This window comes from Hydractinia symbiolongicarpus, chromosome 7, assembly GCF_029227915.1.
Source record: "Hydractinia symbiolongicarpus strain clone_291-10 chromosome 7, HSymV2.1, whole genome shotgun sequence".
NCBI lineage: Eukaryota > Metazoa > Cnidaria > Hydrozoa > Anthoathecata > Hydractiniidae > Hydractinia > Hydractinia symbiolongicarpus.
The window spans coordinates 20,519,212-20,540,994 of NC_079881.1; the positions used below are offsets into that span (position 1 = coordinate 20,519,212).

At 33.3% G+C, this 21,783-nt stretch overlaps 4 protein-coding genes across 6 annotated transcripts in view; 1 reads left to right on the forward strand and 3 right to left on the reverse strand.

The window, feature by feature from the left end:
* Nucleotides 1-2,865: 2,865 nt before the first annotated feature.
* On the reverse strand, nucleotides 2,866-3,730 carry LOC130648606 (tigger transposable element-derived protein 6-like). Its single transcript, XM_057454659.1, has 3 exons — nucleotides 3,723-3,730; nucleotides 3,291-3,572; nucleotides 2,866-3,238 (listed from the first exon to the last, which is right to left on the reverse strand). Exons 1-3 carry the CDS (start codon nucleotides 3,728-3,730, stop codon nucleotides 2,866-2,868), a joined length of 663 nt encoding a protein of 220 aa, XP_057310642.1.
* LOC130649339 (tigger transposable element-derived protein 2-like) lies at nucleotides 3,638-4,869 on the reverse strand. Its single transcript, XM_057455602.1, has one exon. The coding sequence runs from the start codon at nucleotides 4,623-4,625 to the stop codon at nucleotides 4,245-4,247; it is 381 nt and encodes a 126-aa protein (XP_057311585.1). The 5' UTR covers nucleotides 4,626-4,869; the 3' UTR covers nucleotides 3,638-4,244.
* Nucleotides 4,870-6,846: 1,977 nt separating this feature from the next.
* The window catches only part of LOC130649340 (phospholipid-transporting ATPase ABCA3-like), a 29,181-nt gene continuing 14,244 nt past the window's right edge, over nucleotides 6,847-21,783 (forward strand). Inside the window, exons 1-15 of one of the 3 annotated variants that reach the window (XM_057455603.1) lie at nucleotides 7,039-7,100; nucleotides 8,999-9,082; nucleotides 12,361-12,676; nucleotides 12,964-13,197; nucleotides 13,538-13,650; nucleotides 14,341-14,511; nucleotides 14,638-14,764; nucleotides 15,021-15,277; nucleotides 17,196-17,527; nucleotides 17,630-17,874; nucleotides 18,334-18,440; nucleotides 18,949-19,068; nucleotides 19,499-19,637; nucleotides 20,201-20,291; nucleotides 20,367-20,506. In XM_057455603.1, the coding sequence (XP_057311586.1) occupies nucleotides 12,379-12,676; nucleotides 12,964-13,197; nucleotides 13,538-13,650; nucleotides 14,341-14,511; nucleotides 14,638-14,764; nucleotides 15,021-15,277; nucleotides 17,196-17,527; nucleotides 17,630-17,874; nucleotides 18,334-18,440; nucleotides 18,949-19,068; nucleotides 19,499-19,637; nucleotides 20,201-20,291; nucleotides 20,367-20,506 (2,374 nt within the window). In that variant the 5' untranslated portion in view covers nucleotides 7,039-7,100; nucleotides 8,999-9,082; nucleotides 12,361-12,378. Of the gene's footprint in view, nucleotides 6,955-7,038; nucleotides 7,101-8,979; nucleotides 9,083-12,360; nucleotides 12,677-12,963; nucleotides 13,198-13,537; nucleotides 13,651-14,340; nucleotides 14,512-14,637; nucleotides 14,765-15,020; nucleotides 15,278-17,195; nucleotides 17,528-17,629; nucleotides 17,875-18,333; nucleotides 18,441-18,948; nucleotides 19,069-19,498; nucleotides 19,638-20,200; nucleotides 20,292-20,366; nucleotides 20,507-21,783 lie in introns of those variants that run through there. The other 2 variants (XM_057455605.1, XM_057455604.1) reach the window with 2 other exon arrangements.
* Nucleotides 9,731-11,157, reverse strand: LOC130648607 (uncharacterized). The gene is made up of 2 exons (XM_057454660.1): nucleotides 10,240-11,157; nucleotides 9,731-10,198 (listed from the first exon to the last, which is right to left on the reverse strand). The coding sequence occupies exons 1-2, from the start codon at nucleotides 11,155-11,157 to the stop codon at nucleotides 9,731-9,733; spliced, it is 1,386 nt and encodes a 461-aa protein (XP_057310643.1).

Consider the following 21,783-nt stretch of genomic DNA (forward strand, 5'->3'; position numbering starts at 1 on the left):
ACGCTTGCTGTTCAACCTTAGAAGAAGAAATTAAATTCTCGCGAATATGGTAATTCAAATAACTTCTGATAATATGTTTCAATGGATGTAACAAAACAGTCTTTCTTCTTGATGCGAAAATACGTAAAAACGGAACCGGATTCTAAATCGTAGCTATCTGTATGAAGTATTATTATATCCAAAGGGCAGTTAACGTAGGAATAATAAAAATGTTTTTTTAAAGATTATTGCCTGTGTCTTTTCGGCAAACAGATGTTCTAGTTTTCTTCAATCTTGTCCGTTTTTTACTCCGTTTTATTTAATACGTTCCAATTCCTTTGTATGCATATATCGATCATAGCATTTTTGATCATCGATTTTGCTGCATTTCAGGGGAGCTATGTTCTCTTTGTCCTGTCGGATTTCTCTAAAAATTAAAACAGACGAAGTTATACTGTTTGTGTCAAAAGAACATTTAAAGATTGTCTTTTTTTGAGGAGTCCTCTTGGAGTATAAATATTCTTGCGTAAAAAATAGCATAGATCTTTTGTGAAATGCATACAGTCGATGTTCGATACCTCGAATACCCGTATGTCGAACTTTTCCCTTATTTTTCGAACAAAAACATTTGATTTTATAAAAAGTTCCAATAATATATAAAACACATTTACAATTTGGATTTCTTGAATCCTCCTCATTTTAAAAATGGCTACCAAGCAGAATTAAATTTAGTAACAAATACATACTTTTAACCATATATTCTATCTATTTTTATGTTCCTCGTTTTCGGCTAAACGATCTAAACAACAGCGCAAACAAACTTGAAAGGTCGGCGAAAAGTTGACTGTCTTTTATCTTGACCTTTCGGTATTTCGAACTTTTTCGTCGGTCCCCTGTCCCCGTAAAACTCGGAAAAAATAAACATGTCAATTTAAAAGTACAAAGATTCAAATTAGAAATACAGTAGACGTCCGTTAATTCAAATGCCGTTTAATTCGAACTTTCCGTTATTTCAAACAAATTGCCAAGTCCCTTGAGTTTGGTTTAATAAAGTCTTATGTTTTGAGCTGCTTAATTCGAACTCCGCTAATTCGAACATTTCGCTAATTCGAACAATCTTTTAGTACCAAGGTTGCATTATGCTCGTTAATTCGAAATTTTGTGTATCGATAAATAAAATCTTATGGGAAAATAAAAAAAACGTTTTCATTTTTATTCATTTTTGTTGCATCAATGGTGGCAAAATTTCTTTCAATTTATCAATTAAATTGCCATTTCCAATAAAATGAAGTTTACATGGAATTTGGAGGCCTTGCCCATCGCCAAGCAAACAACGTTAAAAGATTTTTAAAAAAAGTTGTAGTAAAGTTGTAATAAAGTTGTATTAGCATAAAACCTTTAAACGTTTATTAAAATTCTTGTTTTTTCTGAACTTCCGATAATCCGAACATTCGTTAATTCGAACAAATAATTTAGTCCCTTGCGTGTTCGAATTAACGGACGTCTACTGTACCAAACAGTAGTGAAAATATTTTTTTTTAACCCGTCGTATTTACAATTAAAAATTACCGTCATATTTTCAGAAATAATGAAGGTTTATTTGGTCGAATTAAATGTTTGTTTTTTAAACTTAGAACGAAAATGAGCATGGCCAGTGAGGTGAAATGTATGTAGAGAGAGATCTTTCGGGTATTTAGAATCCCCCCCCCCCCCCCTCCCTCCAAAAAAATGACATTTTTCAGACTTTTTTTGGCTCTCAGCGCCCTGACTATGCACCATTCATAGGTGTTCAAGATCAGAAGTGACGTCATTTTGATAAATTGATATATTTAATCTTGTTCTTATTTTGTTTCTTCTGACCAATATATTTCTATAGTAACATCTAAAATTATTTCTGACATTTCATTTCTAACTTTAGGTTTGTACCATCGGACGACAAAGTTGATTCTCTTTTTCATAAGAACCAAGAAATTTGGGTAAGATGTTTATCATTTTACAGTACGTTACACCTTTTGAGACCTAAAAAGCTCTCGGACGTCGGACGAGATGTTTATTATTTTCACATTTTGTTCCTAAGATTATCAGAGAGAAAAGGGATGTTAGGGACGAAGATGGTTCTCCAAATGTTTTTTTTTCGATACCTTGTTGCGATTATTTTCTATTATTTTCTATCTTTTCATTGTCTACGAAACCCCGTGTAAGGATTGTGATGCTATTTATGTCTGTGAAACAAAACGAATATTTAAACAACGTGTGCAAGAGCACAAAAGAGGCGTACACAGCGCAGATACAGACAAAAATGAGATTGCGGACCATAGCTGGAAAAATGATCATGTTATTGACTTGGACAATAAAAAGATCATAGACCGAGAGTTTGGTTGGACAGCAAGAAAAGTAAAAGAAACCATAAATAGTATAGACAGAAGTACAGTCGACGCTCGTTATCTCGAACTCCCAAGGGACCGAAAGAAAAGTTCGAGATAGCGAGCGTTCGAGATAGCGGAGGTTCGACATAACGAGCGTATTTCATGAAAAGTTCGAGATAACGAGTTTTTCGAAATTTTTTGAAATTTTCAGAAAAGGGCAAGGGTCAGTAGTTCGGTCATAAGTATCTGTGGGCAAGCTTTTAAAATTAAAATTCACCTGAATTAAGGGTACTTGAAGGAACTGTTTGGTCAAGAAAGGGAAATGGATAATAAAGAAAACAGCATTTTGCGTACATGTATACTTATTGTTGATTACATCACGGGCCGAGAGATCAGCAGGAATAATGGTATCGTCAATGGCACGCAGTTGTGTGAGATCTTTCTCCAGTTGTTTAAATGGATCATCAATATCATCAGTTGCATTCTGTTGAGCTTTCTTGGAAAGCTTTGATTTCTTGAATCAATTTACGATGGTTTCTTTCTTCACTTTGTCCCACGACGAAACAAGTATTTGAAGAGCACGCAGAATTGAAACTTTTGGAAGATCTTTGCCTTTTTCTAGGTTTTGAATCATCATGTTGACCAATTTTTGGCGATAAAGAGACTTAAGACATCTTATGACACCTTGGTCCATCGGTTGTGACACAGAAGTTGTATTTGGAGGTAAGAAAATCAATTTAATGTTGGACAGTCCACCGACATCAGGGTGAGCGGGACAATTATCGATGATCAAGACTATCTTTCGACCTTCTTTTAGAAACATTGCATTGATTTCTCGCACCCACTCTTCAAAAAGAGAGCTGTCCATCCAACTCTTCTTCTGCGCTCTGTACCTGCAGGGTAGGGATGTTACATTTTTGAAGCACCTTGCTTTCTTCGATTTACCAATCACAAACCATTGGTAGTTTATCTCCGACAGCATTGGCAGCTGCAAGCCCGGTAATTCGGACTTTGCTATTTTTACCCCCAGAGCATTTTTCGGATTTGTAGTGATACGTTTTATTTGGCAAGCATTGGTAGAAGAGACCGAATTCGTCGGCATTGTAAATATCTTCTAGTTTGTAGTTAGTTAATAATGTTGGTAAAGTGGTTTCAAACCAAGATGCTATCATATCAGGTTGAACAGAATTGCTTTCACCAACGACCGTCTTGAACGTTACATTGTGCCTGAAATAGAAAATAAAACAAATACCGACTTGTATAAAAGATTTATTGTTAACCTGTTCGTGCATTTTTGCGAATACGAATGTTCGAATTTCAATTCGAATGTTTTTAAAAATTCTTGTGTGAACACCCTGTGAACATTATCATTATTACTTGTGCATGGCAACAAGGAAAAGCAAACCAGGAGAAAAAGGAGAAGATGGATCTTGCAAAAATGATAATTGATCAAAATTAATCAATGTTTTAATGATAAAAGAATTTGAATTGGCTTCACATGTTAAGGGCTTCCACGTTTATAAAGCATTGTGGACTCCAAAAAATGGGGAGACTTTACAATGCGAAGGAGAGCCTAATAATCCCGTTGACAAATATGCTGTGTGTGTCAAGAAAGAAAACAAGATAGTTGGACATTTACCACTTGGAAAATCTGGAAAATTTGCTAAAACAATATTTTATTTCCTCAGAGCTGATGAATTAGGCTCGTGCAAAGTAACTGTGACTGGAAAACCAGTTAATTTGGGAGATGGTGAAGGCATGCAAGTGCCATGCAATTTGACATTTATTGGAACGGAAAAGTGCATCGAGATACTCAAGAAACATATTTAGTTTATGTTAGTCTTTTTAAGATTTTAATATCAAAATAAAACCAATTCGAAAAAAAGAGATTTAATATTCTTACCTTTTTTTCCATTTACCAAGCCAACCGTCTGAAGCTTTGAAATCTTCTACTCCAAGCTCCTGTGCATAGCTTTTAGCTTTCTCCTTTAGTATTGTCCCATCGATTGGTATGTTTTTGCTTCGTTGTGAAACAAACCATTTGAACACGACAAGATCTACTTCTGAGAATTTACCATCTCTGATCTTTCTTTTCTTGCTCGAAGATTTTTCGAGAGCAGAAAAAAGTTTTTCCTTATTGGCTAGCCAAGTTGATATCGTGTTTTTAGGCACCCCGTACTTTTTAGCGATATCTTTATTTGGAATACCTTTTTCCAATTCTTTTAATGCTTGGCATTTTTCTGCCAAAGTTTTTACAACGAGCTTTCTTTTCGGTGGCATTCTGACAAATCACAAAAAAAACATTGCAAAATCTACCTGTTTTACAATGGAATGTCTTCTTTTTATTGCAACATTTTGTGACTTTAAAACAAGCAGTGCAAGGTCTTCTTTTTTCAAAATTCCTCTTCAAGAGTTCGAGATAACGAGCGTAAATCAGTCCAAGGGACTGAGAAAAAAGTTCGAGATAGTGAAAGTTCGAGATAACGGAGGTTCGAGATACCGAACGTTTTTTTTCCTACTATTGCTTACAGAACTCAAGGGACCGAAGAAAAAGTTCGAGATAGAGAAAGTTCGAGATAACGGAGGTTCGAGATAATGAGCGTCGACTGTACTCATATCAATAGTATTTCCTATCAACTTTCAGAAATATGGTTACCCTCACTTCGGAAAGCGAACATTTAAAAAAAAGCGCAAAAAATGGTTCGTAACAAAAAGCGAACTTTTAGAAAAAGGAAAGATTTTAATTAATCTATTGCTTCCATCTGGATTCGTGAAAAAAGTTAATTACTTTAATTGCTGTGATCTGATTGGTTAATTTCGATCTTCTAATTATCTCTTCAAATAATAAATAACCAAAGATGATTACGATCATTGCCCTTGGATTACAGCTGTAGCTGTCGAAACGTAGCCTAGATAAAACTCGCTTGTTCATGACATGTTAATACAGTACATACCCAATAACTCGAACCCCTAATAACTCGAACTTCAAGTAACTCGAACCGTTTTTGGATATGGTCTTTTTTCAGTGATGTATAACTTTGACTGTATACCTTTCTTCTTAGAATAGAAATGAAAAAAACTTTTAATAACTCCAACTATTTTCACTTATTGGCCAAAGTTCCAGTTATCCAAAGGTCCGGTAAGTCGAGCATTCGATAACTCGAACTATTTTTTTGGTCCCTTGGAGGTTCGAGTTATCGGGAGTGTACTGTATTTATATTATTCATTGCTAACGTAGTTTGTATAAAATGATGTTACCATGGCTTAAGAAAAGCCGGAAGCTTATCGTATGTCTTTTTACTTTCAAATGTTATATAAGTTCCTCAAAATCGAAATAATTGATTTTGCAAAAATTAAAAAGATCATGCCTTTTCGTCATTTTTTTTATAATTTTCATAGAAAAATGATTTTTTTTGATTTCAAAAATTCTGTCGTTTATATTTCCACCTTTTCAAAAAGTTTCTCAAAACATATTTACTAATCATTTAAACATTGGCGAAGAAGGTGTTTGAACATGCGCGAAAAGGGTTTTTAAACTAAACAAAAAATGTCTTCTTCATATATGCTTTTTTTAACATATTCATTTAGGTATTTTTATTTTTTATTATATATACCTAAAACACAAAAGAACAAAAAAGTCACGTAAGATAAAAGTATACTATCGAGTCGAACATTAAAAGGCTAAAATTTGTCCCTACAAGCGCTTTACTAGTGCCCAGACTGCGCTGTATGAAAACCAGTAAGTGCTAGAGAAAGTGGACACGAAAAGTACAGCAGCCACGAAAGCACTACTACACTGGATAAATTATAACACAAGGGCACGTAAGACACGTAGGCACAAAACACGTGAGGCACAAAGCACTAACGCATGAAGGCACGTAAGCACACAGGGCACATAATTTAGCTGACTCACCCCGGTCATAACGCCCCCAGCATTTAAATAGTATTTTTGTCAAATTGATCACGTCACGTCAGTAGAAAGTGATAACATCAGCATTAATTTTTTTGATGTTAAATCAGTTCTATTTTTGTTAGGTACTGTATTAATTTTAACAGTTGTAGCATTTCGCCTTCCTTAAAATCCATTGGGGTGGTAAAATTTATAACATTACCTTTCGTCTATAAAACAAAAATGCAACAACACTACATGTTACTGTATCCAAGATAATTCTATTTTACCGTTTGTCTGTAACTTGATAGTTTTGTGATTCCATAACGCTGACACTAGCTTTCTAAAAAAACATTAACCTCAGCTGATTTGGCACAGGTAAAAGGATAATTTCCATGACAGCTGCTAATGTTATTCAAATCAATGTTAATTAAAACAAATTTCATATTTAATATGAATATAAAGTTCAAATGTTCTGAAGAAAGTATTTAAGATATGCTGCTTTTAGATTGACTATAAATAATTAATCTATGACTTACACAAAGTAGAATGTAAATTGCAGCCACTGCAATTTTCTTTAAAAAATATTCTGAGGTTAACACATTTTTCATGCATTCATATTCATTACATCAGCGAGTTTCGTAATGTGCTTAGAGAATACTTATTTCCACCAACCAAATGACTTTTCTTCATTAGTAAAAACACACAACAGCACAGTGGGTACGTACAATTTTTGCATTTGTAATTATAACAGAGAGAAAAAAATATTTTGTGCATGGTGACTCTAGTTTTAAAATTGGCTTGGAGGGCTTTCCGTTCTAAAAAAAAGTCTTAAGGGTAGAGTCCTTAAGGTGGCATATAAAAAGGCAAGGATTTTTTTTAGTAGAATTGTATTAAATGTATGTATGTGATATTCTCTTAACTTTTACGTGTGGCATAACATAATTTTCTCCCATCTGGGTAAATTCTATTTAATCTAGGCTTTATCGTAGAGCGGGGCAATTTTCATCAACAGCTCCCGAGCCTTTGATGCTTTCAAATAAAGAGGGTCTTGGTACACTTTTTTATTTGCAAATGATTCGTTAATAATACTTTTCAATTATTGTCAGTACATAGATGACATCACGTGAATTAATCCCGAAATTTTTGCGGGGTTAATAGCTTTGGTAAAACAGTCAAAAATAAAGGCAAGATACAAAATCAAAATAGGTATTCACCAACTCTCACTTCGCACCAGTGAGACTTGTTTATACATTGGTCACTTGCATTTCGTATCACGACAATCTAGCCCTTTACTCTTTCCACTGTCAAATCGCGATGATTTGTTTCCTCTTTTGAAAGGACGACAATCCTTTACCAGTTTTTTGTTTGTTTTTCATCCACTTTTTGTGCGCACAAAAAAATTCCTTTCTCCAACGGACCCCAAAACTCGTTGGCGAGGTCCTGTACCTTTCTCACTCCGTTCCCAGAGATTTTGCCTTATCTTGATATGACAGAAGAAAAAAACGCTGGGGGTACCTTTCTCTACTGTTCCCAACAGTGAAGCCCGGTTACCATTATGAGTTAACGCGAGTTAATTTTGGTTAGTTAATTTTCTTCTTCCGTAGAAACCGTTCACATAGATATTCGGTCGAAAATCAGGAAAAACAGAATCACAGCTGGAGCACCTTGCCGGCTAGATTGTTGTGAGGATTGCTTCTGTTGTTTAAGAAAGAGGATAAAAGCTATCCAACGGTACAGTGTCCATTCTAAGGGTTAATACTAATTCTAGCCAATGTGACAGAAACTTAAAGAAATTAATCTCCTTTAACTCACGTTAATTAATCAACAAAAACAAAGCACTAATTAAAGGCTACTGTTTGAGATTCTAATTCTGTTTGTCTATGCTATTGTAAATGCAAAGGCGAAGTGCAGGGAGAAGGAACGCGAGGTTGTAACTGATCCTCGTCCCCAGCTTCTCTTGGCCCCTGAGCCGTCATTACGGAGCGGCTAATAACAAAATTAATATAAAATTAATCAAAAAGGTAAAATCCCTGGAAACGAAGTTGTTTATACTTTTCACAAACTTGCTTGCTTCGAAGGTGTGCTAAATCATATGTCGTATTTGGACAAGATATTCTTTAATTTTGACAGAGTTTGATTCGTAAATCAATATGGTCGTTATAATGATTGTTCGTAATATTAAAATTTTACTGTATTTTTTGTTTTTTTAAAGTTTGAGATTTCTTTACGTCTCCTTCGGTCTTGGAATTGTCCCGGGATAATCAATTCCTTCTCAAGTTACACTTGGATGAGCAAAGTAAGTTCTTGCGAAAATTGCAAAAAATAAATGTTCCCGTGGTGGTTCCTGCGAAATGCGGGGAAATGCGGGGAAAGTATACGGGCAAGGAAAAATGTAAACACGGGAGACAGAGCACACATGGGAAAACAAAGGCAACACAAGACAAGAATGTTGATGGCAAAAGTAAAAGCAGGAAAATGACTAACGTCTGTTTAAGTGCAACTTTAACAGCATTCAATTCATCCCAATCAGGGAAATCACCAAATTGGGGCTAGAGTCTCCTGTCTATGAGAAGGGTTCCTAGCCCTTCGCTAGCTAGCTAGCTTTATAGCTGAATGGCTATAAATAATGCACTTCTTCACGTGCATACGTATTTTTTTTTATTTCACGAATTTTTTTTGTAGTGCTCTTTTAACTTTGGTACTTGAGTCAAAGTAAATTGAAGATGGACCTTTATTGTATATAGATTTTCTCTCATCATAGAAACATTGTCCAGCCAGGTTTTAAACGTTTATATATAATGAATGTTTGCAAAGTTCCATAAATGTGTGTGCTGCATCCTGACAGGTAAGAAAAGAAGGAACACATGAACCAAATTACTAATTTATAGCCATATGTTGATTTAGGGTTTTCAGGAGTACAAGGTTGAAAATGCACCAAAATTGTTTATATGAAGTATTGTCTCTGTTTAAGAACAAACTTTACCTATTTTAGCGTCAGTCTTTTTTTACGTAATATAGCTACACTTTTGATTTTTTTGGTCTGTTGTTTATATTTTTTGCCTGTTTGCATGTCCATTCTTTTGAAAAACCAAAATCTTACGTCATGCCCAAGCGTTCTAGCTAGCATTAGCTCTTTAATAGTTAACTAGCTACCGTCAAGTCGGGTAACTTTGATAGGGAGGGTAACTTTGATAATGACTTTCCTGTTGTATTTCAAAGCAAAAGGAACTGTTTGTAAAGTTGCTCTTTGTCGCAAACAAGAATAAACAAACCCGTTGATGAATAGCGCCATATTTTATTAAAAGTTGTGATATTTTGCCGGTAGCCGAGTGCACATTTCGTTCCCAGTTCTCTATTTTTTGTTTTACGCAATATGTAGTAACAGAATCATTTAGTTTTGCAGCAGGCGATTTTGTCAATTATATAATCACAATGATCGCAATCTTCCCATTGAACTTCTTCGTCATCGGAGCTATCGTCGTTGGATTGCGGATCAACATGGTGACAAATTTTGCACACGTCCTCTTCCTCTTCTTCTGAAAACTCGTCGCCCTCCACGTGACGGGCCAGCAACCGGTTGTTTCAAACTGGACGATGTCACAGGTTTTCCTGGTGCAACCTTGGGCCCACGTTTGCGTTTTTGGGGATTTTTGTTGCAACCAATATGCTCCTTCAGCAATTCTGCGACACTTTCTCCAAACGCTTCGGAGATACTCCGTTCGCTTTGAGCTTGCGGAAGACGTTTTAATACTTCTCCTGGATTTAATGGCCATAATCCAGTGCCCCTAAATCCTGCTATTACGTTTTCTTTTTTTTCCTGCATCCCATTGAACCATCGGCGAAGAAGGAGAGGAAAGACTTCTTTCAGGATTGAGCCTTTCTTTCGACTTTCCTTCCGCCATTCCTCCAAAACGGTTCGCCACAAATGTTTTGACGGTCCAAATACAGCTACATCGAGTGGCTGCAACAGATGCGTAGCATTTGGCACAAGACAATAAATACTACATTATTTTCTTCACATGCCTGGATAACATCAGCGCTGAAGTGGGAACTTAAATTGTCACCAATTAAGATCTTTTTTCCTTTTTTAGTGACAGCGTGAGGGAGGAAAACTTCGAAAAACCACCTCTCGAATGTTCGTTGGTCGAACCACCCACTCTTTGAACAATCATATTTTGTACCAATAGGTCCATTTGCCGTCCAACCTTCGTAAACATTTTGCGATTTGTAAACGACAAAGGGAGGCAAGAGAGTTCCGTCTGCGGAGCAAGTGAACATGATACTGACAGCAGATTTCGAATGGTCAATTTTCCGCTCAACCCGTCTCAAACCTCTGGGTACAATGACAGCTTTGTTGTGTGGTTCGTCTGTTACATTGGTTTCGTCATAGTTGAATAGGCAGTCTGGTGTAAGATTTTCGTCGTAGAGTTCTTCCAAATTATTGAAGAAATCTATAATTATTTCACGTGTAATTTCCGCTCGTGCTGGTTTGACGTTGTCGGAGACCCATTTGGTCAGGTTGTGACGTTTCATAAAAGCCGCCAACCAATCTTTACCAGGCCAGTTATCCTTAAATTGCTTCACTGTAATGTTCTTTTTCATTAAGTATGAGTGTACTATCTGTTTTATGTTGAAAGAATCAATCGGAAACTTCCAAGACGTAAGGTGACTAGTCAACTCAACTAAAGTGTTCTCCTCTTCTTCAGATAAGGCAGGTTTTCTTCCCGGTCGTCCTTTTTCGTGAATTGGATTTTCTTTAGAATAATTGTATAACGTACCATACAGTATTTTAAATTCTTTTGATGCAGCGAACATACTTTTACCATTTCTCACCTCCTTCAAGGCGGCCTCTAGCGTTTCTTGACTGTACTGCGTGCGGTAAGCTCGAGAGCCAGGCTTACGCTTATAAACTGACGGCATTCTAAGTAAGAGGAAAACGAAAGAGTCAGTGAGTTTTTCACAGTGCAAAAGAAAATGAAATAATAATAATACAAATAAAAACACTCACCTTTTTTTTAAAAATAAAATTTATTCGCCTACTTGCCTTGAGTCAGCGTGTTTTTAATCGAACGTGATAACGAAGATACGGCCTCGTATGTTCTATTTTCATCGTTATTGCCTTATAAGGTAATAGAATCATCATGAGCATTCTGAAATTGGGAAATTCCCAGCCTAAAGGTGCTTTCTGTATGGTTATCAAAGTAACCCGACACCTGCGGCTAACTTTGATAGCGCAGAAGATTACGAAATACAGTAGGCCGACCGCGGGTTAACATTAGAAATTGACGAACCAAAGTAACTATTTGTATGTGACCATACTTGAATGTATATATATATATATATATATATATATATATATATATATATATATATATATATATATATATATATATATATATATATATATATATATATATATATATATATATATATATATATATATATATATATATATATATATATATATATATATATATATATATATATATATATATATATATATATATATATATATATATATATATATATATATATATATATATATATATATATATATATATATATATATATATATATATATATATATATATATATAACAAGCGTACTAAGTACCTTTATTTCTTTTTCATTAAAGAGTGCTCAATAAGATAATAGAGCAAATACAGTGTGTAAAATGAAAAAAACAACTTTGTTTGGAACTCAAATTTTATATATATATATATATATATATATATATATATATATATATATATATATATATATATATATATATATATATATATATATATATATATATATATATATATATATATATATATATATATATATATATAACAAGCGTACTAAGTACCTTTATTTCTTTTTCATTAAAGAGTGCTCAATAAGATAATAGAGCAAATACAGTGTGTAAAATGAAAAAAACAACTTTGTTTGGAACTCAAATTTTCATGCGTTCTTTGAACAGAATCTTCAGCCAACGCTTGGCTGTTGATTTTTTTGTTGGCTGAAGATTGTGCATGAAAATTTGAGTTCCAAACGAAGTTGTTTTTTTCATTTTACACACTATATATATGTATATATATATATATACAGTCTTCTAATTTCCTTATTTTTTCTTTGTAGAATTAAGTTACAATATTGATGCATGACAAATTTACTGTGGACAAATCAAATAATTACATAGGTGTACAGAATACAAGCAAAATGGGGCTGTTTATGCGACAATTATATTACATGTTGTACAAAAACTTTTTATTCAAAATACGCAATAAAAGACAGACTGTCATGGAAATATTAATTGTTTTGTATTTTGTGATGTTACTTGTTATCGTTAAAAAGACTACGCCTCACGATACTGAGAAAGCAGTTACAGAGTCTGAGCAAATATTATTTAAGGTGAATGATAAAGCAATGAAGATTGGCTTTGTCAAAAAAACAGGTATATATTTTTATCACATTATTTCCATATTTTTCTTTTTTTCTTTTCTGCTTATGCTCAACTTCATGTGCTTTAAATACCTATATGAGCCACTGGTCTAATGGTGATGTGATATTGTTTGTCAAATTGGTGTGTGTGTGTAGCAGTTCTTTGATTAATGAATAAGTAAAAACAAGAAGACCAGTGTGAGTAAGAAAAAAATAAAATGTGAACATTTTGTAGTGCACTGTTATTATTATTATTATTATTTTCTATGAATCCTAATGATTTATATAACTTGTTTTTAGGTGGTAAGTTTGTGGATGATTTGGTCAGGAGTGTGCAGTCAGAAACTAACCTTACCTTTTATGAATTTGATTCTGAGGATAAAATGGATGATTTTTACAAACATGACAAAGATAAAAAGAATTTCTCAACTGGAATTCTATTTGAATACAACACCAGTTCCCATGAATTAAGTTATACAATTAAAACACCATTTAATTTGATGCCAGATGCGTCAGTAAAAGATACTGATGAAGGTCAGTTATCTTAGATTCGAGATATCAGTTATACCCAGGTTTTTTTGGCTACTATATTTATATGTGGGCAAAAAACAAATTTTATTCTATGTACTATATGACATATTTTGAGAACTTTGCCTACTTGATTTGATACCGTGTAATAAAGATATCGTCGCAGATGTGTTTTCATTAACTTAAAATATATATATCTATATATATATATAAACTTCGAATTCGAAAGCATGTCACTTTTTCCATTTACATGGTTTTTTTCATGCCCAATGTATAAATTATTTTTTAAATCAGCATTAAATGACAACATCATTAAATACTTAATAATAATATACAACAATTTTAGGAAAATGTCGAAAACCTGGGGATATTCATTCACCTACAGTTTGCCCAGCTGGATCCTATGTCAATACTGGTTTTTCGTCACTACAAGCAATAATTGATGTACATTTTATTCAGGTATGTTCAAAATTGCCTCCTTTTTCTTTTTTTGAACCCAAATTATCCACATTTTTCCCCTGTGTTGTAAAAAATGTTGTAAATATAAATTTGTCTGCAAATACATTTTGTAACAAGAAAGTTGAGTTCCTTTTTTGGCCATTTTTAAATATATATCTTTTGGCTTTCTATGACATATCCTAATATTTTTTAATCAGATACAATAAATTTTATCAAGATGGTTGTCTTTTGTGATAATGACAATTTAGGTACACAGATAAAAATATGCAGTGTTTAAACGTCCCCTACTTGTCTGCAACATAAAAAATAATAAATTCTCATCGAGAAACAAGTAGCTACTAATGAACAAGCCAATGGTAATTGATCTACGGTGTTCCCAGGCCAAATCTAGAAATTTTTGCTAACCAACTGTACTTTTCTAATTTGAACCCTAATTATGCATTGTGGTGTCCAGCTAACAAATCAGAAAAATGTTTACCATTGAAGATATTTTTGATTTTTCTGAAATTTAGAAATTTTGAAGGTCCTTAAAATGTCACACAATGATTCCTTCATACTCTCTTCCTAAACTAAAAAAAAGCAACATGGAGTATCCCATTTAAGTGTAACTTGATGTAAATTAATAATTATTTACAAATGAGACTTGCTTTAAAGGCATCTAAAAGGTAATCCACTGTTTTAACATACTAGATTGTTACGAATCAATCCATATCTTCTCCCATTAACATTGGTATGAAGATGTTCCCTAAAAGGAAATACGATCCACCTCAGGACTACTTGAAAAATGTTGTGATGATATATATGAACATTGCATTTGCTCCATACATTCTTTTTCTCTTAACCAACATTGTAACCGAGAAGGTAGAATACATTGATTTCTTTATCATTTTTATTTATTATATCTTTTTTTGTCTTTTTTAATATCACGAAAAGACACGTTAAAACACTTTAGGTGATTCTTTTATTTGTCTCCTATATATTTTGCAGGAAAATAAAATTAAGGAGTCAATGAAAATCATGGGGCTCAACATGACAACATTTTGGCTATCGTGGTTCATAACCTATGCTGTTGTTATCTTAATTGGTTGCATACTGACCACCATTATTTCTGCAGGTTACTTATACATATTTTCATTTCACCTTGTGGGAATTGTACAAATTTTAAATTTAATGCAGTGTATGTCTTTTATTTTCATATTAATTCATAAATTCTGTGGTCTTGCAGTAGTTAAATGTAAAATTTACGGGAAACACATATATATTTTGTTTCAATGTCATCCACACTACCACAGTAGCATTTTGGTATATCTTTTAAAAAATGTGTCTTTGCTTATCTTTTAAGTCATTTTCATTATCTTTTTTTTATCCAGGTGCGAAGATATATGGAGACAGCCAATACGTCATCATCTTTTTGATTTTGTTTTTGTTTGGACTATCAATCATTACCCTATCTTTTCTGTTCACCATCTTCTTCAAGAAAGCAAAAACTGCAGGGATGGCTGGCTCACTTGGTACAATATTGTTAAGTTTGTTATCGTTGTTACATATCTATCTCGACACATCAAATGCTGTAAAATGGTTGACTTGTCTCCTTTCACCAGTCGCTTTGAGCTTGGGTCTAACCGCAGTGAGTTTTTCATTATTTCATTCTTTTTATTTTAGCATTTTTTATGCAGGCAGGGTGTGTAACATCTATTAACAAAGCTGGTTTTTGTACAGTCTAAAAGATAACAGATTAAAATAAAACCTTTAAAAAGAAGTAATTAATATTTCCAAAAAAATTCTATCTTGTGTATTTCCTGTCATTAAAAAAATGTGGTTGTTTTAGCTATCTGTTTTTGTGATTTTGCGACGCACTTCTCATAGCAGAGTCGATGGAAGAATTAGTTGAAAAGTTTGAGAAGTGGAAGAAAGGACTAGAAGAGAAAGGGCTAAAGGTAAACACAGCAAAGTCTAAAGTCATGATTAGTAGCATTGCAGCCAAGTGTGACCTTGTAGTTGGAAAGTGGCCTTGTGGAGTTTGTAGGAAAGGGGTTGGTAGTAACTCAATTTTTTGTCAGACTTGCAAGCATTGGGTACATAAGAAGTGCAGTAGTATTAGTGGAAGGTTAAGTGTGACATACAGTTTGTATGCAAGCGTTGCAAAGGTGAGATTATAGAGAATGAAGTATTTCCAGCTTTAATGATGTACAACAGTGCCTCGTTAGAGATAGTTGAGAACTTCTGTTACTTAGGTGATATGTTGGGCAGTGAAGGAGGTGTTGGAAGAAGTGTTACTTGCAGGATAGGTTCTGCTTGGAAAAAGTTCAGAGAGTTACTTCCTTAGTTGACTAGCAGAGTCTTGTCAATTGAGGTAAAAGGTAGGTTGTATAAGGCCTGTGTAAGAAGTGTTATGTTGTACGGTAGTGAAACATGGGCGGTAAACCAGGAAGATCTTGACCGTTTAGAAAGAAATGATATGAGAATGGTTAGTTGGATGTGTAACGCCAGTCTGAAAGATAGAAGGAGTTCAGATGAGCTAAGAAGCAGGCTAAGTATCCATAGAATTAAAGATGTTATCCGAATAAGAAGATTGAACTAGATGGGGCACTTGGAAAGAATGGAGGATGATAATTGGGTAAGAAAGTGTAGAGACTTGATAGTTCCTGGGGCAAAGCCCAGAGGCAGACCGAGAAAGACTTGGCAGGAGGTTATATGGACAGACTTGATACAGAGGAAGTTGAGTTTAGATCTAACACAGTCTAGATCAGATTGGAAGAGGGTCATTAATATACCCCGTCCAATCCATGCTAGCATGGAAAACGGACGTTAAGCCGAGAATGATGATGATGATGATGACTGAATTGGAAAAAGATTTCTGATGTCAAATTTTAATGTTTCACATCACTTTCACAATGTCTCTTTTTCACAGTATGTTGTATGCAACTGGTATAGTAAACTTCTTTAGTACACAAGATTCGGATTTTGATCTTGTGAATGCTCCATTTGCCTTTTTTTAATCTGGGACAGTCAGAATCGAATTTACTTGAAGCATTAACAGCAGGCAGAATTAATGAATGAATTACTACGGTTAAAACTTCTTGTTCCGAAAACCTATTTCTGCAGTCACATCTTTTGTTTGTTGATAAAACCTTTGTAGTAAGAATCCATTTTACAATTTGCATTTAATAAAAAAAACACAGGAAATGCAAACCTTTTATGCAAAAAACAACTGAATTTAGTACTTGCAAATGGAACTAAATTTAATACTTTGCAGAACAGAAGTTAAATCTACTTTGGTTTTATAAATATGCAAAAAAGCTAAGCATATATCTTAAATTGTGCAACAAATTTTGGAGCACATTGATTTGCATCCATGTTGGTTTTTAGCCACATGGTGAAGCAGTTGGAGCAGATTTAAGTCTTGATACAAAAAAGGCCTAAATTGTTTAAATTATAGGTACTGGAACTGTATCATTAATCTATTAATTACAATGACAATTTTTTTTGGTTATGCATGATTGGTATCTCCCTCTAATATGTTTTACAATGGTTTTTTTTATTAGGGCCTTGATAGTAAAAACCCATTGACCTTTTCCAATCTTGCATCGAAAGGTGACTTTCCAGCTAGTAATGCAATCATAATGATATTTATCGACATATTTTTATACCTCTTTCTGGCAATGTATTTGGATGCTGTTTTTCCTGGTGAATATGGCAAAGCAAAACATCCATTATTTCCCTTTTTACCGTCATACTGGAAAAATATATTTGGTAAAAAAGATCACACTGTTAAAAGACAGACTTCCTTGATACGTTCTGGCTCTTTAAAGGAAAGTTCAATACAGGAAGATATTGAAGAAATTCCTGAAGAACTACTTGGAGACAAAGTTATCAGGTAATTTTTAACACGAGACTTGTGTGATATTTATTATTACCTAACATTTTGAGTTTTCATTAAATTCTACATTTCTTTAATTTATTTTTTTGTATTTTCTAGTATAAAAAATCTTCGAAAAGTTTTTAAACAAGGCAAGAAGAAACCGGATGTGCGAGCCCTTAATGGAGTAACACTTGATGTTTTTGAAGGGCAGATAACTGCTCTACTTGGTCATAACGGCGCTGGAAAAAGTACTTTGATATCTACTTTGACTGGTATGTTAGTACCAACAGAAGGTAATGCAGAGATGTATGGATTAAGCATACGTCAGTCAGAAGAGATGGATGACATTCGACAAATAATTGGTAATATTTGTTCTATAGGACGTTTAATGTAATGTTATTTCACAATAAAAAGTACTTGGCAATATATAATAATCTTTGGAACAATCCAGTTCGTAATTTTTCAAGCTTTTCTTGTTTGTTGTTGTTAGAGAGAGTTGTTAGTTTATAGAAATTCAGAGATGTTTTGTTTCTCCTTATTAAATTATATTGAAATATAATCTTTATAAGGCTTGCACAAGATTAACATTGATGTTGAATTTTAACAGCTGTGAAAGTAAATGGAGCAGTGGAATAAATAAAAAATTGAATTCTTAAAGTAGCACAAAACTTTTATTTTATACTAACATTACACAGCATACTTACCATACATTATTGTCTATTCACTACGCCATATCACGTACTAGTAGAACTAGTTTTGCATCAATATGTTTCAAACGTCTATCACAAAATCGTAATATAAACACATTTACTGGTTTTTAGGATTATGTCCTCAACAAAATATCATATTTGAGCAACTAAATGCAAGAGAGCACTTAAAAATATATGCTGGCATCAAAGGACTCCCTCCTAACGAAATTGACCAAATTGTAAGTTTTATTGTGCGCTCATTCCTATGTTTGTGTTTTTGTCAGAATCCATACACAATCACACAGTTTGTTTGAATTTGACACAAAGATTCAGCTAAGAATGTGTTTTATAAAAACTCTGTTGCAAAACCTAAATGTGCTTATATACGTCCCCACTCCCGGGCTCTTTAAATGCAATGTTATCAGCCCATTTGGTGCCATCTACTGACCGCTAACCAGCTTGTGTGGCAGGCAAGAAAGTTAGAGCAATGCTATACGTATTTCTGGCAGTAATGTAACATGGTTTCAGTCAGAGGGAAGGAAGAGGCAACCGTTAGGAAGGAATCCCCAGGGACGTCAAAACTTCCTGTTACTTTATTAATTGTCAAATTATCTTGAAATTTGCAATATGAGGGTTCAAATATGACATAAAATCTTGTAAATAAGATAAAATTAAAATACTTCACCTGTCAAGTCTGTTAATTAGTTTTTAAGCTTTTTACAATGTTAAGTGTTTAACATCCTTTAGGTTGACTCTTTGCTAAAAGATATTGATTTGCATGGGCACGCTACAACTCTCTCAAAAGATTTAAGTGGTGGACAAAAACGAAAATTGTGTGTTGGTATTGCTTTGATTGGTAATCCAAAGGTAAAGTTTAGCATTACGCATGTGTTTCATCAATATGGAATAATAATTTAAATTATTTATGAAATTAAGGCTGCAGTGTTAAAAAAAGGTTTAGAAGTTTACAGAATGGGGTGAAGGAATTATTTCAATTAGAAAAAATACAACAATGTAACGTTGTAATGTGTAAACAATCTGTTGTTTTAAAACTTCACTTTTGTATGTCACTACCTTCATTAAATACTGCAAGTGTAAAACTGTAATGCAGTATTTCAATATTGAATTTGTTGGAGGAGAGCTTGTATCAATGGGCGACGCTTATTAGAGGATATATATACATTTCATTTACTTACTGTTTGCGTGCTTAATACACTAAACCCTTATTTCCTTGATGTATCTCAAATAAGGTCTACAAAGGTGTATAAAAACTGTGGTTTATTGGTGTGATGTCTAGATTGTGTTTTTGGATGAACCAACCAGTGGAATGGATCCGTCTTCTCGGCGTCAGATTTGGTCTTTGCTGCAATCAAGAAGAAATGGCAGGGTTATATTTTTGACAACACATTTTATGGATGAGGCTGATATTTTAGCAGGTAGCATACATTAAAAAGTTAATTTTGTAATCAAAATATGTGATGATTCCAAGAAACAAGCTATTATTATAATAATCATAATATAATTATGTTTATATATAAAAACATTAAAATTATCACTAAATAAAAGTAGGCGATAAACGATGCTAAGCTATACTTATTATTATTTGTTTTCTCTACCAATATTGATAATAGCATAATATGGCTGACGCATAATAGTTTTAAACCTAATTATGCAGAAATCAAGTGGAAAATATTATTTTTTTAAAAATAGCTTGCATATCAACAAAAATGTTTTGTTTCATGTTTTTTATAAATTGTATATGTGAATATATTTTGTTTGATCGATGTAAAAGATGAATCACTAATTACTCTCTTTTAATTTCTTCACAATGTGGAATGTTGTAAACATACAGCCCTTACCTGTAGTTATAAATAAAGACAAAATACATGGTTATATATGCTTTTAGTATGTTGTATTTTTAGGAAGGAGAAATTCTTTTGGTGACCTTAGTTTAGTTTTTTATATAATACTTTGATGGAGTTTTATAATTTCTTTTCAGATTACAAAGCCATAATGACAAAAGGTAAAATCCGCTGTGCGGGAACCTCTCTTTTCCTTAAATCAAGATTTGGTGTAGGCTATCATTTGGGGTGAGTGTTAATGAAGTATAAACAAAACTTTGTTTTAAAAAATCAACTGTTATAAATATTTGTTTTCTTTTAAAGCATGGTTCTTGAAAAGAATGCAGACATTCTAGCCATACAAAACACTGTTAAAGGAGTTATCCCCACTGCTGAAATATCACGTCATCATGGAAAAGAACTGGCTTTCCGACTTCCATTAGCAGAAGTCAATAAATTTCCTGGTATGTGTACTAATATTTTATTTACACCTACATTTTACAGCTGATAAATTGTACCCATATTAAATCTAAATATTTCCAAACGTATCGGTATAATTATAAATAGTATTCAATAAATTTTTTTATGCAAAAAATCTTTTTTGGCTGCAAATTATAATTTTATATGTAATCGGTATGTGATTATGCTTGACAACATTTTTTCAGTCAGTTGTGTGGCAATGGTCTAACTTAATGTATTGGGAAAACAAAACAAATCAGGACAGCCCAGAAAAAAATATGATATTTTCTGATACGCTTTTAAACAATTATATTTCCTGATTTAATTTTACAGAGCATTTACAGAGCAAGCTACAAGAAGTCATTATTGTTGTGCTCTGATGATTCCCTATATTTCCAAGCCCTTGATAAGACATGCTACCATTGTAAAAACTATTTTTATTCTTTAATGTGTAATAATGTTTTTGGAATTTAATAAATTTGAAAAATCAGGATGAATTCAGTAGTTGTTAAATGACTAAACAGCTACTGAAAAGGATGGATTACACTTTGTATATAGTGCTGTATTCTCTGAAAACAATAAATGTAAAAATTTGAATCTTGGCTATTACATGCATTCAATGCGTTTAAAGTTATTGTGAGCCAAAGTATACCACTTTTTTTCTGAAAACAGGCAGGTGCACCTATCACCACAGTAAAAGCCACTGTTCAGGTTTTTAAGGACTATAGGGGCGTGAAAATATATCAGAAATGTTACGCCATGCTTTAGTATTATTGCTGTTCAGGGACATGCCATGCGACCTTTGTAGCTTTTGGATATCTCTAAATTAAATTTGGGGAATCAAGTTTTGGATATGGCTACAGAATCTTTTATCTGGGAATTTTTTATATCTGTATGGCGACCATTTTGAAGGTCCCTTTTTTAACTTTTTTATCTTTTAAATGCTTTGAGTTTGCAAAGGATCTGTTTTTTATATGTTTGTACTTTTTTATGGAATAATTAATGACGTTTTATAGCCTGTAAAAAATCTTTAACAAACTAATACCCAGGCTACCAACATACATTGTTGTTAGGAGCTAGCTAATTTTAGCAAGGGAAGCTACAAGTTTTTTATACCCCTTTCACAGATCTTTCTGCTTCTTCTTTGCTTTTTTGTAATATTTTTACATATTTTGGAATTTTTTTGGAGCTTTACCTTTTTTGGCTAATGTACAAGTGTGAAATACACTTATTTTGATGTTTTTAGCTGCATAGGGACCAAGGAGGTTTTTTATTCATAAAA